Raw genomic sequence first — 17701 nt, forward strand, 5'->3', positions numbered from 1 at the left:
TTTCCCATTGGCCACTTGGTGTACACCACACACAAATATAGTGGCCCACAATCAGTCTGATAGCAGAAAGCAACCAATCAGAGACTGAAGCGAAGTTACAAAGGTTACACACTATGCAAACATCTGATTCGTTGTGGAAAGCAACCAATCAGAGGTACTTTCAATTTTCCGTCTGCCACGCAGAAAAGGGAGATGGTGGGGGAGGGGGACGGGTCCTTTTGTTCCTCAGGTGTGGAAAGTTGGGGCTTTTCTTTTGATTTAGTTCTAGGAAGTCAGCATGAATCGGCCTTAAGTTCCTTGCCTTTAGACCCTATTCTCCTGCCTCATGGCTATATAGTACAGAGTCTGTCACAGGCTACCCAGAAATATACACAGAGACTGTTAACAGGCTACAGAACAGATTGGGAAAGGGCTCTGGGGTTGTGACCCTCACCAAGCATAGGCATCTTCCATCTCTGACATGTTAATGGTGGATGCCAACACTCTGACTACTGCCCCAGAAGCTTACCTTGCTGTTGGGGATGGGTTCTCGGTTTCTACACTTGCTATACTCCTACAGGTGACCTGGGAGTGTAGCTTTCTGTACCTTTGTTGACTCATGGCTTCCAGCAGGTACACATGATTGGTTAAACAAGGGTTCAGCATTTCAGCTGCAGCCATTAGACTCTTAACTAAGGTGTGGAATTCTCCAAATACGGAAGGGGATTCAAATGGGAAGCATAATAAATATATATAAATGTCCTTTAAAGGCAAGTTGATTTGGACGTGATGACAATATATTTGAGTAGAAACATCTAGCAGTAGTTGGAAATGTGACACTGGTGTTCCCCAGAGAGCTAGTTACAGATTTGGGAAGTTGAGTTGCGATTGCTTTTAGGAGTCTCGAGAGACTCTAACTCAAAATTTTCATATACATATGCAGAATCTCAATCTGAGGGTTGTTCATTCTTGTAGATGTGCTGGCCACGCCAACCCCCAACATCTATTATGAAAATTAGGAAATTCACACTCTATTATGGAAAATAGGAAAAATATAGATAATACATGCAAAATAAGTGGGAGGAGAGAACTAGGGATCGTGGAGAGCCTATTGTACGTTATTATTTTACAAGTATTTAAGTGCTAACTTTGTGTCACGCACTATGCTAAGGTGATTTAATGTTTAGCAAAACCCGACATGTCCCGGCATTTGAGGAACTGAAGGGTTCTGAGGGCGGGCCTAAGGAGCTTGGGGCTTAGCTGGTTACAAAGCCATATATTATGCCATATATATTAAAGAGCAGCAACGCCTCCCGCAGTATTTACAGCCCACGCGTAGCAGTCCCGTCCGCCCTGTCCCCGTTCGGTCCAGCGCGAGGCGGTGGCCTAGATGCTTGATGGGCACTGTCAGCCTGATCTTTGGTGGTCTTTCTGCTGTCTGTTCTCAGTCACTGATTCCAGGTCCCAGGAGTCGACTTTGGCTCGAGGAAGTCAGGCGCCTTAGGTGGGGCAGTTGACACTCGCGCAGCGTCTTGCTCACCTCGGTGCGCGGCGGCGCGCGGGTTTGGGCGGGGAGGGGGCCGGGCCTCGGGAAGGACGCGCGCCGCTCAGTTTGACCCCGGCGACGTTCCGTACCGTCGCGGATTTTGGCGGCGGAAACATGGCGGTCGCGGCCGGGCTGGTAACGGAGAAAGTTTCCACAAACACCGGCCTGTATTAGCGCGTATGGCCTCGGGCCCTCGTTCCCCAAGGCGTGCCGCCTCCCTGTTTTCCGTCGCAGGCGAAGCCTTGTCTGCCCTCCTCCTTTTTGGTTTGGTTTTGGAACTGATTCCGAGGTTTGGGAGAGCGCGTTGGTGGCGACGGCCGAGTCAGGTAGGGAGAAATGGATGGACGGCAGGGCGGCGAGAGGTAGGTGCAGACACCGCCAGGGCTCCGCGTGGTGGACCCCAAGTTCCGCCCAGCCAGCCTCCCAGGGCCGGGGTAGGATACCTGCCCCTGGAGGAGTTGACAGTGGTGGTTGGAGATTGGAGGGTGTGGGAGCGCCTCTCCGTGTCTTGCAAGGGTTCCCCCTCAACTGGGCGCCACGTTGTGGTCGCGCTCTCCCGAGGTAGAGAATGGTGGAGAACAGCCAAGCTCCTTGTAGGACCTCCCACATCTCACTAAAAGGAGGCCGAAAGGGAGAGAAATTGCTATTGCTGCTCTAGTGCCCAGGAGTTTAATATTCGAGATACCATTTTCCTCGTATGAGATGGCTCAAATAGTTATCAGTAACTCAGAACCGAAGCACTGAAATTCCCTGGCCCTGTTTTTTCAGTGTAGTTCTTTCAGCCTTGACACTTCTAGATGGGACAGAAAGTTTCTGAGTGAAGGATAATGCAAGTGATACGGTATGCCTCAAGTCATTCCCTAGAGATAGGACATGGAGAGAGGATTGAGTTGGAAGAATTTGGGTGAATTAAGTAAAGACTGGTGGAAAGCTGAAAGAGATACCAAACATTTATGCAATCTCCCTTAGTACTACCAGTTATTAGTTGTGAGATATTAGCTAAGTTCTGTATTCTCTTTATGCATTAATAAGTGTCCAGTGGCGACCATTGTTGTTAAATGTAATTATTTCTGTATTAGTCTTTATTTTTCAACAAGCATGTATTGAATACCTTCTTGATGCCGAATTTTTGCTAGTCACTGGGTGTACAGTATTGAAGACAAACCCTCAGAGACCTTTTGATCTAGTGGGAAAAGCAGACATGAAATAAGTGATGGTATGTAACAGAGAAAGTACGGGGGTCATGTAATGGGGAGGGGGCAAGGATAATCTCTTAAGATAATGTTTTATCTGAGACCTGAAGAGTTGCAGTAAGCCAGGTGTGAGCACTGGGGTGGGGCCAGGAGGAGGAAAAGGAGTGTACCTGGCTTGGGAATAGCATTTGTGCAGTTTGTAATTGAAAGGTCAGTAAGTTTGGAAAACAAAGTGTGAGAGGAAGAGTGGTAACAGATAAGGCAGGAGAGTTATTCAGGCCCAACACGGAGAGCCTTATAAGGCATTGAAGGAGTTTTGACTTTATTGTTAAGGGTGATGGGACGCCATTGGAGCGCTACATTTTGGTTTTAAAAAGTACACTTCTTAGAGAGGGCAAGAGTGGATACAGGGAAATGTTCAACATGATGGTGGCCAAAATCGGGATGGTGACCCTGGGGACGAGAAGTAGAAACACTTAAAAAATGTTTAGGAAGAATAGTAGACAGGACTTGGTGAAGGTTAAATGTAGATGATGGTGGAGAGGAGGGTTAGAGTAGTATGTAAGGTTTTATTAAATAATCAGACTCTGGCAGTGATTAGTTAACTTTTCCCATATGCATATTGAATCTTCTATGCTCCATTTTAATCTACCTCTGGAATAATTGTTCATTGAATCATTAATGATGGCAAACCAATTGAAAAAGATTGTAATGTTTTTCTATTATTCTCTAACTCAGGCTGTCTTTTGAAGAAGATCAGGATGGGGAAAGACTTTTGTAAATTAGCCATTTAAAAACAATCTGCCATGTTGATTTTGGTCCATCAGAAGGTAACTGCATATATTGCATTATATGGATGCACTGTACTTGACTAATTTTTTTTTTTTTTTACATGTTTACATTTACTTTGTTTCCAGGTATTTACCTCTGTTAACAGTGCAGAACAGAGCTGGTGCTTCAATTTCTATAGTAGATTAATATATGTGTGCACTTAAGTAGAGAGATAATAATTGAAGACATAGAAATAAATGACATTGCTTAGAGAAAGTATGTAGTGAGAGAAAAGCCTAGGTTTGGGGTTGAACATTATAAAGGATGGATTGAGAATGAAGAGCCTTCAAGGAGACCAAGGAGGGGAAACCAATGAATTAAGAAAAAAAATCTGGAGACTTAGTCTTTGGATGCCCACGAAAAGGAATGGTTTGGAAAGAGAGAGAAGTCAACAATGTAAGTTTGTTTAAAGAATATGCAGGATACGTCCAGGTGCAGTGGCTCACGCCTGTAATCCCAGCACTTCGGGAGGCCAAGGCCGGCGGATCACCTGAGATTGGGAGTTCGAGAGCAGCCTGACCAACATGGAGAAACCCTGTCTCTACTAAAAATGCAAAATTAGCCGGGTGTGGTGGCGCATGCCTGTAATCCCAGCTACTTGGGAGGCTGAGGCAGGAGAATCTCTTTAACCTGGGAGGCCGAGGTTGCGGTGAGACGAGATCGCTCCATTGTATTCCAGCCTGGGCAACAAGAGTGAAACTCCGTCTCAAAAAAAAAAAAAAGGCCAGGTGCAGTAGCTTGTGCCTGTAATCCCAGAAGTTTGGATGGCGAGGCCGGTGGATCACCTGACGTCAGGAGTTTGAGACCAGCCTGGCCAATATGGTGAAACCCCATCTCTACTAAAAATACAAAAATTAACTGGCCATGGTGATGGGCTCCTGTAATCCCAGCTACTCTGGAGGCTGAGGCAGGAGAATCGCTTGAACCCGATAGTCAGAGGTTGCAGGAGAATCGCCTGAACCCGATAGTCAGAGGTTGCAGCAAGCCGAGATCCTGCCACTGCACTCGGGCCTGGACAACACATCGAGACTCCGTTCCCCCACCCCCCCCACCCCCCCAGAAAAAGAGTACGCAAGATACTGAGTGAAAAGTACCCATTGGATTTAGGAATTTACAGGTCATTTCAGCACTTAGCAGAGCAGTTGTGTAGTGGGAAACACCATTTAGTGGTTTGAAAAGTGAGTAGGTAAGAAGTAAAGCAACTACCTCCCAGCTGTCAAAAGGACACAAGATTGAGTTTCATATAGGATATGGGGATTAGCAAGGATTGTTTTTGTTTTGTTTCTTAACTTTTTTGGTATTGTTTTTAAAAGAAACAGTTTATAAATGTTTAAATACTAATAGATAAAAGTGAGAGTTTGCAGAGAGGAGAGAGTCTGATGTTCTGGAAGAGGCAGAAGGAAAGATGCACAATATGGCTGAAAGATTTAACCTTAGAGAAGCAACAGCCTTCTTTCCTTATATTTGGACATATAAGTAGAGATGGGTTTGTGGACTTGGGAACTCAAGTGAACTCCCTTTTGATGACTCTCTAGGAGGCAGAATCATCTGGTGAGCATGCAATAGGAAGAAGTAGGGTATCAGAGATTTGAAGAGAGGAAGTAGGGTTTTGAGTAGTCACAAGAATGGAGAAGAATGTTGACCAGGGAAGGATGTTCCATGGATTTAGAGTGGTACTATTTAGCCTCGTGTGTGGTTTTTTTTCCCCTCCTGTCCAGCAGTGTTCAGTAGTCTGAGCCCAGATTGTACCATCAGCTCTTTGAGGATAAATATTCTAATGTATTTGTTGAATTATTTTATAACACACAATAGTGATGTTTTAAAAAAAACCTCAGTGCATTCCAGATTTTGTCAGTTTCTCACACTCAAGTTAAAAAGATAAACCAAAATATACCAAAGGAAGACATTTTCTTTAACATTATGTGGTACCTTAAGACATAAGTGAATACAAATTTAATTAAGGCAAGTCAGTTGGAATACTTAAATAGACTTAGTTGTAAAAAATTTTTTAAAAAATGCTTGTTGAACATATAAAAGCAAAATAAGTAATAATACTTGGAACTTCCCAGAGACCCTAAGGTTGCTTTAGTAACATTCCTCTCCAGCCAAATGAGTACGAAGAGTTGATTCTAGGTTCTCATATTTCTCTTGAGCCTTTTAGTGTAGAGCTATTAAGAAAGTACAGATAAACTAATCACAAACTAGTATTTTTTGTTTGTTTGTTTGTTTGTTTGTTTGTTTTTTGGAGGCAGAGTCTCGCTCTATCCCCCAGGGTGGAATCCAGTGGTGCAATCTCGGCTCACTGCAACCTCCGCCTCCTGAGTTCAAGCGATTCTCCTGCCTCAGCCTCTCGAGTTAGCTGGGATTACAGATGCCTGCCACCACGCCCAGCTAATTTTTGTATTTTTAATAGAGACAGGGTTTTTTTCCTGTTGGCCAGGCCGGTCTCTAACTCCTGACCTCAAGTGATCCGCCTGCCTCAGCCTCCCAGAGTTCTGGGATTACAGGAGAGAGCCACTATGCCTGGTCCTATTTTCTTTTTAAGTGTCTGATTGGGTTCTCTTTAGATAGAGTTACCATGAATCATTGATCAGTTCTTTTGAAACAGTATACTAGGAAATTTTGAAGAATTATAATAGATGGTTAAATCATTTTTTGACTACTGTCATTTTTTAGGTGTGACTTGTGGAAGCTTTTAATTTCCTGGGTCCTCTAACAAATAATTGTAGTAACATTTGTTTAAGTAGAATTGAAAAGTTCTTCATTTACTTTATAATGACTATTAGGGTGAGCATTTCAGTTTTTCATTTTTGACTCGGAATTGATCAGGAATTGGTTTCTATAGAGATAGTGTTTAGATTTGGAAAGCAAGTTTAGTAATCAGAGTAATTTAATAGAGGTAAAAGTACAGGGAGAATTATGGCTCAACTTTAGGGACTGAGTAACTTTAATACTAGTGAGTTTATTAGTTAAATAATGTAAAGACCTTGTGTAACATTCTAGAGCTGCCTTGTAAAAAGATGTAGGGGATATTTGGCAGGTAGTAATGGTTGCTGTTACTACTAGTATATACAAGTGCTTTTCACATTAGAGGTAACAGTGAAGTCCTTCATTTGCTTTAAGAACTAAGTAGCTTTATGTTGTACCAAAACCTGCTACAATCTAAGCTAAAGCTAACATATCACATTTCCTTGTTGTTGAAAAACCAGATATTTAAACCAGAATGGATTAGGTGAATTCTTCACCATCTCTGGAAGAACAATTCTAATCATGCAGTCATAGCATATGATGAGTAGAAGGCACAGCCATGTCTGTTTGGATAAACTGCCAAGTTTTAAGCCAGAAACAGTAATCATTAAGATATTGCAAATCAGGTTATAAACTGGATTTCAGTTTTTAAACTGGATTTTTTTCACTTTTTATATGCATCTTTATATAAAATAATGAGTAAATTATATAAAATTAACTCTGAAATATTTTCTTCTTCTTTTTAGATCACTATAAACAAAATTTCCACGAGAGAAAATGTTGAAATAGGAGTTGCGGATACACTGGATATACTGGATGAAATACAAGCAGTTAATTTTTGTAACGTGAGGGAAAAGCCCACATTGCTGGTTACATGTGTAAATCACTGCGTTACTGCTTTAGTCATTGTCTCTATTTAGCAATGACAAGACTGGAAGAAGTAAATAGAGAAGTGAACATGCATTCTTCAGTGCGGTATCTTGGCTATTTAGCCAGAATCAATTTATTGGTTGCTATATGCTTAGGTCTATACGTAAGATGGGAAAAAACAGCAAATTCCTTAATTTTGGTAATTTTTATTCTTGGTCTTTTTGTTCTTGGAATCGCCAGCATACTCTATTATTATTTTTCAATGGAAGCAGCAAGTTTAAGTCTCTCCAATCTTTGGTTTGGATTCTTGCTTGGCCTCCTATGTTTTCTTGATAATTCATCCTTTAAAAATGATGTAAAAGAAGAATCAACCAAATATTTGCTTCTGACATCCATAGTATTAAGGATATTGTGCTCTCTGGTGGAGAGAATTTCTGGTTACGTCCGTCATCGACCCACTTTACTAACCACAATTGAATTTCTAGAGCTTGTTGGATTTGCCATTGCCAGCACAACTATGTTGGTGGAGAAGTCTCTGAGTGTCATTTTGCTTGTTGTGGCTCTGGCTATGCTGATTATTGATCTGAGAATGAAATCGTTCTTAGCTATTCCAAACTTAGTTATTTTTGCAGTTTTGTTATTTTTTTCCTCATTGGAAACTCCCAAAAATCCGATTGCTTTTGCATGTTTTTTTATTTGCCTGATAACTGATCCTTTCCTTGACATTTATTTTAGTGGACTTTCAGTAACTGAAAGATGGAAACCCTTTTTGTACCGTGGAAGAATTTGCAGAAGACTTTCAGTCGTTTTTGCTGGAATGATTGAGCTTACATTTTTTATTCTTTCAGCATTTAAACTTAGAGACACTCATCTCTGGTATTTTGTAATACCTGGCTTTTCCATTTTTGGAATTTTCTGGATGATTTGTCATATTATTTTTCTTTTAACTCTTTGGGGATTCCATACCAAATTAAATGACTGCCATAAAGTATATTTTACCCACAGGACAGATTACAATAGCCTTGATAGAATCATGGCATCCAAAGGGATGCGCCATTTTTGCTTGATTTCAGAGCAGTTGGTGTTTTTTAGTCTTCTTGCAACAGCGATTTTGGGAGCAGTTTCCTGGCAGGTAAGCTTATTGTTTGTCCATCAACCCCAATGATGTAATAAAATGCTAACTTCAATAATTGAAATTAAAGTTGTAAGGTAAAGTTCCTGATTTCAAAAGGATATTCATATTTGCTCTTATTTAATTTTGTTCATGGAATTGAAGTACTGAATGTGTTTCAAGAGGATAATTTGTTTGATCTCTAGCAAAGAAGTACCAAAATGTTATGAACACTCAGCATTGAGATGCCTCCCACTTCCTGACTGTTCATTAGTGAAACACTCGTCGATTAAAGAATCTTAGAAAACTAACATTCGGAAAGTATTTAAAGATAGTATTCTGATCCTTTCATTATACCCATGAGGAAACTGAAAGCCAAAGAAGACACATCCAGAGTCACTAATACTGGCAGGAACAAGGTTACTTAATTTCTGTCTATTCCCTGGACTCCTCATTGTAAGATGTTTCTTGTATGTAGCCATTTCTCTGAAGATTTTATATAAAAGGTGTTAGATATATAACTACATATCAGTTGCTTAATTATAGATTAGAGGTTATCCTAAGAAAGAAAACATGGGTTTCACAGGAACTTTGCTGCCCAGAAATGTTTTCTAAAAGGTTCTTGTAGACAAAGACATTTGTACAGTTGGAGTTTGCATCTGCAGTATTAACAAACCCAGTCTTCCATTAATTGAGCATGTATTGACTATGTCAGGCACCGTATATGCCAGGCACCGTAGTGGGTGCGGAAGATCTCAGGATGTCTGTCAAAGGTGGCACAGTCTCCAATGGGAGGAGGAAGAGGCTGGCATGTAAACAAACAATTATGATTACAGTGTGATAAATACTATAATCTGTGTACATCAGGCTGGGATGTGGGGCATAAAGGAAAGTCAACTCTGCTTGGTGCAGCTCTCTGAAACAGTTTGTTGCTGCTCAGTGATTTCTAGAGGAAAGTCAGCTCTGCTTGGTGCAGCTCTCTGCTTTGTAAGTTTGTTGCTGCTGAGTGATTTCTAGAAGTGTGTTTTGAAGAGGGAGATGTGGAGACTTGCCTGGACATGGTGCTTTCTAGTCAGCTGGGCTAGGGCAGGGATCCTGGTGGGAGTCAACCAAATGAGGAAAACATCTTGGGTGTGGCCTGAGGATATTGTCCTTACTTTGTTTGCTGTACTTGCTAGTGTTGGATACTATCAGAATTATGATGATGATGTCCAAAACTCAAGCATGAGTTTTCCTCCCTCTTCCTTGCCTCTCTTCCTGCTAGCTCCTTTCCCAGCCCTAAATACTTTTTCTTTTCTAAGTCAACCTCATTCATGCTGGATGCCATTCCAGGCTGTCAAATTCTGTTAACCAAATATTAATATTTTCTTGGTCTCCAAAGTTTTTCTTATCTAGTGGTCTTCAGATATGGTGTGTACCACTGGAGGTACACAAAAACTTTCCAAGGAGTCTGTCAGCAGAGATAATTTTAAGAGCATCAGTTTCCTGATTTTCACCTTCAATTCTGCTCTTTCCTAAAGTTGATCTGTTTGAGAATCCCTCGATTTAGATGTAGGGTGATAGCATTGTGGTTTTAATTTATGTCTCTAATGATTAATGATGTTGAGCATCCTTTTATGTGTGTATTAGCCATTTACTTTGTTGTTTAAATATTCACATCTTTTGCTCATTTTAAAGCTGGGTTATTTGTCTTGATTGAGTTTTAAGAGTTCCTTATATATTCTGGATACAAGCCTTTTGTAAGATAAATGATTTGGAAATGTTTACTCCCAGTCTGGCTTCCGTTTCTATTTTCTGAATGACACTTTTTGAAGAGTTTTCAGGAGTAAAGGTTTTTAATTTTACAGAATCCAAATTATCCACTTTTTCTTTTATGGACTCTGCTTTTAGTAGCTTATCTAAGAAGTCTTTGCTCAACACTAGGTCACAGTTCTTTCAAAAGCATTATTGTTTTAACTGTTAAATTTAGGTGTATGATCCATTTTGAGTTATAGTATGAGAGAAGGATCTAATTTTTTTTTTTTTTTTAATATATAGCTGTCTCATTGTTCCCAGCACCATTTGTTGAAAGGATTAACATTTCCCCTATTGAATTGCCTTGGTGCCTTTGTTTAAAATCAATTAAACATAAATGTAAGGTTGTATTTTTGAGTTCTTTTGTTATACTGACCTGTATGTCTCCCGTTATGTTAGTACTATGCCATCTGGTGAGATGTTTTCTAATTTCCTTTGAAATTTCTTCTTTGACTCATGGGTTATTTATAAGTTTGTTGTGTGATATCCTAATATTTGGAAGTTTCTCACATTTCTTTCCGTTGATTTCTAATTCCATGTGGCTGGAGAACACTGTATGATTTTAGTCTTTTAGGCCACTTGCTTTGTGGCATGGCATGTTTTATTCCATGTTGACTTGAAAATAATGAGTCTTCTGTTGTTGGGTACAGTGTACTATAAATATCAGCTAGATTAAGTTGGTTGGTAGTGTTATTCATGTATCTATAGCCTTGTTAATTTTCTGTCTAGTTCTGTAATAGATTAAAATCTCTATTATAGTTCCTGAATTGTCTACTTCCTTTTTCAATTCTGTCATTTCTTTTTTTTTTTTTTTGCTTCATGTATTTTGAAGCACTGTTCCTAGATGTAAATGCATCTTTGTTATATCTTCTTACCGTATTAACTCTTGTAATTATGGTAAACAGCATAGTTGAGTAGTTAAAACAGAGATTGCAATGACGTGCAAAACAAAATATTAACTATCTGCCCCCCCCCCTTTTTTTTTTGACACAGAGTTTCACTCTTGTCACCAAGGCTGCAGTGCAAAGGCACCATTTCTGCTCACTGCAACCTCCGCCTCCTGGATTCAAGTAATTCTCCTGTCTCAGCCTCTCACGTAGCTGGGATTACAGGCACCCACCACTAGGCCTGGCTAATTTTTGTATTTTAGTTAGAGATGGGGTTTCGCCATGTTGGCCAGGCTGGTCTCTAACTCCTGACCTCTGGTAATCCACCTGCCTCGGCCTCCCAAAGTGCTGGGATTACAGGTATGAGCAACTGCACCTGGCCCCCTATCTGGCCCTTTTAAGAAAAAGTTTGCCAATCTTTGTTCCAGACCAGTGTTTCTCACTCCTCAGTATGCATGTGAATCATGTAGGGATCTTGTTAAAATTCCGAAGATTGGAATTCAGTAATTTTGGGGAAGAGCATGAGACTCTGTGTCTCTAAAAATCTTCAATGTGATGCAAACACTTCCGGTCACCAGCGTACTCATTTAGTGGCAATATATTCATTTAGCTATTCAAGACCAGTGTGAATCTACATGAGTTGTGTCTGCATTCCACAATTGGTCGCTATTTGGAAACTGCTGCCCATGGCATAGGCATTATGCCTTAAAGGTAACTAAATTTTTTCAACTTAATTTAACCAATCCTCTGTAGAAAGATTTCAAACTCTGCTCTGCCCAGTGTTCTGTGAGATGTTAGTGAGTGTGCTCTGAGAAAAAAATGTTCAAAGTACAGAAAGAAAAACATTTCCAAACTAACTTGACCGTGAAGTCCTTGCTCTACCCTCATTACTTACATTACACACCTCCCCACACCCATACCTTTTAACCTCTATGTGAAACATAATTTGGGAAGTATCTGCTGAATTTGTACATGTTCCAGATCTCTTGAATTATGAAAGAACCAGAAAATTATGTAGAAAGGCAAATAATTAAGAGCTTTGTTAGGACATGACTGTTCTGGGGATAATAACACCATCATTTAATGCAAATAAATTCTGAGGGCTATCTCAGATTATTTAAATTGGATTTTAATTGATTTTTAAAATTGAACTATTTTTACTTATTTCCTAAATGATATTAAGTTTTTAATATAATCTAAAACCATTTGTCATATTTCTGTGAGAGTAATACTAAGGTACTAAACCAGTTTTTCTCACTGTCCAATTAAAATATCCTTCAATCTATTTTTACTAGAAAAACTGTGCCACTGATTAGGTGAGGGCAGACCCAATGTGCCAAGAAAAAAATGAGGAATTAAAGAAGGCTTTGAGCAGATCAGTTTGCCAGCTATGACAGAATCTATGAAAGTAGACATAGACTGAAATCAAGAAGGCTAGCCAGGAGCAAGAGATAAGGACTTGGACTAAGGTGATAGGGAAAAGGGCTATGATAAGGATAAAATTGAGAGTATTATCAGAGGAAAAACCTAGTAGATTTTGTTGAGAAGTAAATTTAAAGCGAATTTTATATTAGTTGATAAAATGTAAAGTTGAAAGTTCAGACGTGGTAGATAGTCAAAATGTTAAAAAGATGTTGAGAAACTGAAGAGAGCAGATAAGAATGTAGGATGAGGGAAGACATGATGATGGATCTTACTGAGGTAATGACCTAGTGGACATTTGGAATTTATTAAATACCTTATAGGTTTCTTTGTCTTTTAAAATATATTTTTAGGGACTCAAATGTACTTTTTTTTACTATTAGAGAAGTAAAAACATGCAAGATTAACATGCCTTATGGAGCACAGTTGTAATTTAGATCATAATTCCAAAAAATGGGTTTAGCCATTTTTTTTAAGGTTTTGCATATGAAAACTTGGGTTTTGTTTTACTTAGCTTAACATAAAAAATTTTTTATTAAGGAAAAATTTACATATAGAAACATTAATCTTTTTTAGTGTGTAATTCTGTTATTTTGACAAACACATATATTTGTGTGACCACTACTACCACAGTCAACGTGTAGTGCAGTTAAATCACCACCAGAATTCCCTCTTGCTTCCTTGTAGTCAGTCCTTCTCCCAACCCCCAGGTACTTGGCAACCTGATTTGTTTCCCGTTCCTAGAAATTTTCCTTTTCCAGAATGTCATATTCGTAAAATCATTTAACACTGTAGTCTTTTGAGCCTGACTTTTGTTTTTGAGACAGAGTTTTGCTCTGCAGTGTGGGCTAGAGTACAGTGGCACAATCATGGCTCACTGCAGCCTTGACCTCCTGGGCTCAAGCAGTCCTCCCTGCCTTGGCCTTCCAAAGTGCTGGGATTATAGGTGTGAGCCACTGCACCTGGCCCTAAGTTTGACTTCTTATTTACATCATTTGAGATTCATCTGTGTTACTGTGTGCCATCAGTAAGTTAGTTACTTTTATTGTGAGCAATATCCCATTGTATGGATGTTCCACAGTTTATCCTTTACCCAGTTGAGAGACACTGAAATTATTTGCAGTTTTTTTGGTAATTATGAATAAAGCTGCTATAAACCTTTGTAGACAAGGTTTTGTGTTAACATAAGCTTTTATTTTAGTGTGATGTGGAATTGCTGGGTCATGTGGAAAGAATTTAACTTTATACTGCCATACATATGTATTTCTAATCTACAGAATAAGCTCATGACATAAATTATCTATGTATATATTCCAGAAATCAAGACTGAAAAGGTTAATTAACTTATTCGTGCACACATAGGAAGTGGCTGAGCTGGGATTGAACCAAAGTCTAACTCCGAAGCTTGGGTCCTTTCCCCTATGCCCTACTTCTTCTGCATAAAGAAGTCATTTGACTTTAAAATTATACAGTAGTCTTCATAATGTTCTTACATTTCCTGAACCAAGCAAATTTTGAAAGTTGCCTGTGGTTTCTTAAAGCTAGATTTCTCACAGTCTCTCCATTTATATACTGCTGCATTTATGTATTCTGTTTCTTAGTTGGGCTTTACTTTCTTTAGGCTTCTATGTATGTTTTCCAAATCTGGTTTGCATAAGGTGACTCATAAAAAAATACTTCTAAACAAACAAGCCGTATATGTTTATGTAAATGTTACATTTTAAAACCGACATTGCAGAAAGAAATTTTGTTCCTGTTACCTGAAAAATTTTAGGATATGAAACGTTGAATACTTTGACCTTGACTTGAAAGCCCAGCTGAATAGAGCTGTAATAACTAGTAACAACTTTTATTCAAAGGGCATCACTTACAGGTTGTTTATTGGTCTTCTTTTGTGCTGAGTTTGTATCTGCTCTGAAATATGAGCCATGTCTTAAAATTTGATAGTGAGCTGAGGATAATTTGAGAGCAAAGGAGAAAAAGTACTTATAGGCTTTAATCAATTGATCTTATTTGTTACTTGGAATTAAGGTGTAAGGAGTACTCCAAAATCACAAATGACTTCTAGATTGAAGCTATAGAGTAAAGGTTTGCAGGCCAATAAAATTGAAGCTCTCTGAAAGTGGCAAGTGGATAAAACATCCTAAATGTATTTTGGCTTCCCCTGGACATACTTGCCATCTGTTCAGTTAAAATTATGAATTTTTGTATTGCCAAAACATTAACTTGTGTGTGATCTTAATAGAATATTTAATACTGTTTTTCTAAGCTTGCTTTTTCAAAATAACCTAATAGAAGTACTTAATGGTTTTTTCCTGATAAATTTGCTTTTTAAAAATGTATGACAGGGCCAGGCATGATGACTCATGTTTGTAATTCCAACAGTTTGGGAGGCCAAGGCGGGAGGATTGCTTGAACCCCGGAGTTTGAGACCAGCTTGGGCAACATAGGGAGACCTCATCTCTACAAAAATGAAAAAATTAGCCAGGCATGGTGGTGCATTTGCCTGTGGTCCCAGGCTACTTCGGCGGCTAAGGTGGCAGGATCACATGAGCCTGAGAGGTCAAGGCTGCAGTGAATTGTGATCATGTCACTGCACTCCAGCCTGGATGACAGAGTGAGACCTGTCAATCAGCATAAAATTCTCAGTTTCTAAGATTTTTTAATATAAAAAGCAAGTAGTAACAGATCATCTGTTATTTATGAATTGTGATCAGTAAACCCCCGAATATCTACTTATTTAGTCCTACTGTATCAAATATCATCATCAGTGTTACATAACCAACATTAGGGTATTGAATAACATCAATATCAATTAACATTTTAATTGGAATTTTGAATTATTAGGCTTTTCATTTAAGTCATCTACAAATTGATTGGCAATTGAACTTTATCATTTGTTTAGTTTGCTGCTAAATGAAACCGTTCAATACTTTTTCTAATAGTAAAAACATACTGAAGATGAGAAGCACTTGTTTAGAAAAAATATGTAAATATATAAAATGTAATAGCCTGGAAATCAATCATCAGAAAATTGGAACTGATTCCATTTGTAAGAACAGAAACATAAAATAAGTTTTAAACTTATCAAACTTTTATTTTAAAATTACTGTAAACCTCAATGTAGGTTATAAAGGAAGACTTGAATGAATGGAAAAACACACCATACTTCCTGGGATGAAAAGACTCGATGCTGGGTCTTGCAGACATTTGTATACATAGAGGAAACTGTTTTCAAAGCTGAGCTGCACTTTTGGCCCCCTCAAGAGTGGCAAAAATAAAAGCCAAGCCCAGGGCCTCCAGAAGTGAGATCTCTGGTAAATTACTTCCCATTTTACGCTTACACAGTGAAAGAAGAGGGTGGAGCCATGTGTGTTATAGCCCTCTCATGAACTTGCTTTCTGCCCCCTTGTGTCCTGTTGGTGGTTCAACCTGGTATTAAGTGGTCAAACCCGGATTAAGATATGTAGACTCGTGATGTCCGCAGCTCTCTGGAAGAAACAGTTGTCCCTAGGACAAAGTGTCATTATCTAGGCCTAAAATTAATAATAATATAATTTTTATATCCAGCGTTCTGCTTATAAATTTAACCAGGTACACACACACACAGCACAAGAGCAAGAAGCAGCAAAATCAACAGACAACAGAAAAAAATCTTTAGGTATTGGAATTATCAAACGGAAAACCATCATGCTAAGTTGCAAAAATAAAAGGAGAGATCAGGACATAATGGTAGTATACTGGAAACTTTAAAAAATGACAAGGCAGATTTTAAAAATAACTAAATAGAAATTTTAGGATCAGGAAATAAATTATTTCAGTGTTACAAACATAACGTTAGACAAAGCTGAAGTGAGCATTAGTGAACTGGAAGATACAGTTCAGAAGAAGCTATACAAGAAGCAGCATGAAAGAGAAGTATGGAAAATAGTGAACAGAAGGAAAGGATAAGACTCAGAGGATATGTTAAGAAGATCTCATATTTGTTTGATTAGAGTCCCAAAAATAGAGGGAAGAAATGAAAGCCAAAGGACATATGTGAAAGGATAAAAAATAGACCAACAGAACAGAAGAAGAGAGACCAAAAACAGATCCGTGAATACTTATGACAAAAGTGGCACTGTAATGTGGAGTGGTTGATATTTTCAGTAATTGCTGCTTGGACAATTGAGTGTTTCTGTAGAAGAAAAAATTGGGCCATTATCATAAAATCAATTATATTTGGATTATAGATTTAAATGTGAAAGGCAAAACAATACAGCCTTTAGAGGATAATGTTAAAATATCTTCTTAATGGTTGGATAGAGGGATTTTTTTTAGCAAGGCATAAAGTGACTATATTATAATTAAGAACTCTTGTTAAGCAAAAAACAACATTAAGGTAGTTACAGAGTCACCAGCAAAACACTTTCATTTAGACTATGTTCAGAACCAAACAAAGCTAAATCAATGAAGAAAAGGTCAGCCCCATAGAAAGGTGGGCAAAATATTTAACACTTCATCACAGATGATACCCACGTGGTGAAAGGTACTTAACCTCATTAATAATCAGACCTTGATATTTATTCTAGTTTTGGTATAATGGCAAATTGTAAGCAATTTAAATACCAATAATAGGATCCACCAATTAAAGTTTTATATGTATTATAGGAATGCCATTTGGTCTTTACAAGTGACTTAGAGTTATGTAAGCTTAGATTAAAATGTTCACAGATTAGGTATCCCATTTCGGTAAAAAAAATACACATGAATATGTATTTGTGAAAAATACATTGCATGAAGTCTGGGAATATTTCAGAGTAGTTGTGCGTATAGATGATGGTATTTGGAATTATTTTAATCACATATCTTTTTTACTTATTTGTATTTTATAGTGTTTCTAAATGGAGCATGTACTGTGTTATTTATGTCATTGACAAAATAGGATGTACCAAAATAGGGCAGTATATTCATTTTTCTATTGCAGGAATAAATTTTTTAATTAAATTTTGATCAAATGAACCACCCCTTAGTGTTAAAAGCATGTGTTCATGCACCTAGGCATATAGTATGTACAGTAGCAATACAGAAAGAATGTGATAGTTTAATATTCTAAAGGTATGTTCAAGTGACTATCCATTTTCTTTTCACTTAAATGAGTCTTAATTTTTTCTTTTTCATTGCGGCTAATACCTGGTTGCCTTCTCCTTATTTCTTCTGCCTCTCTACTTTCCATTCTACTTTTACAATGCTTATATGACCTTAAATTTTCTTCTGTTAAAATTTTGATTGCACATCTAGAGAGTTCAGTGCTTTATAAGGTAAACTATATCATATAAAC

General features: G+C 38.3%; 1 protein-coding gene across 2 annotated transcripts in view; it reads left to right on the forward strand.

Annotated features, from left to right (window-relative positions):
- The first annotated feature begins 1137 nt into the window (after nt 1–1137).
- The window catches only part of TMEM168 (transmembrane protein 168), a 30196-nt gene continuing 13632 nt past the window's right edge, over nt 1138–17701 (forward strand). Inside the window, exons 1-2 of one of the 2 annotated variants that reach the window (XM_011977065.1) lie at nt 1420–1851; nt 7044–8299. In XM_011977065.1, coding sequence (XP_011832455.1) covers nt 7172–8299 — 1128 coding nt within the window. In that variant the 5' untranslated portion in view covers nt 1420–1851; nt 7044–7171. Of the gene's footprint in view, nt 1852–7043; nt 8300–17701 lie in introns of both variants that reach the window. The other variant, XM_011977066.1, reaches the window with a different exon arrangement.

Source organism: Mandrillus leucophaeus, unplaced genomic scaffold (genome assembly GCF_000951045.1).
Source record: "Mandrillus leucophaeus isolate KB7577 unplaced genomic scaffold, Mleu.le_1.0 Scaffold1721, whole genome shotgun sequence".
NCBI classification, from domain to species: domain Eukaryota; kingdom Metazoa; phylum Chordata; class Mammalia; order Primates; family Cercopithecidae; genus Mandrillus; species Mandrillus leucophaeus.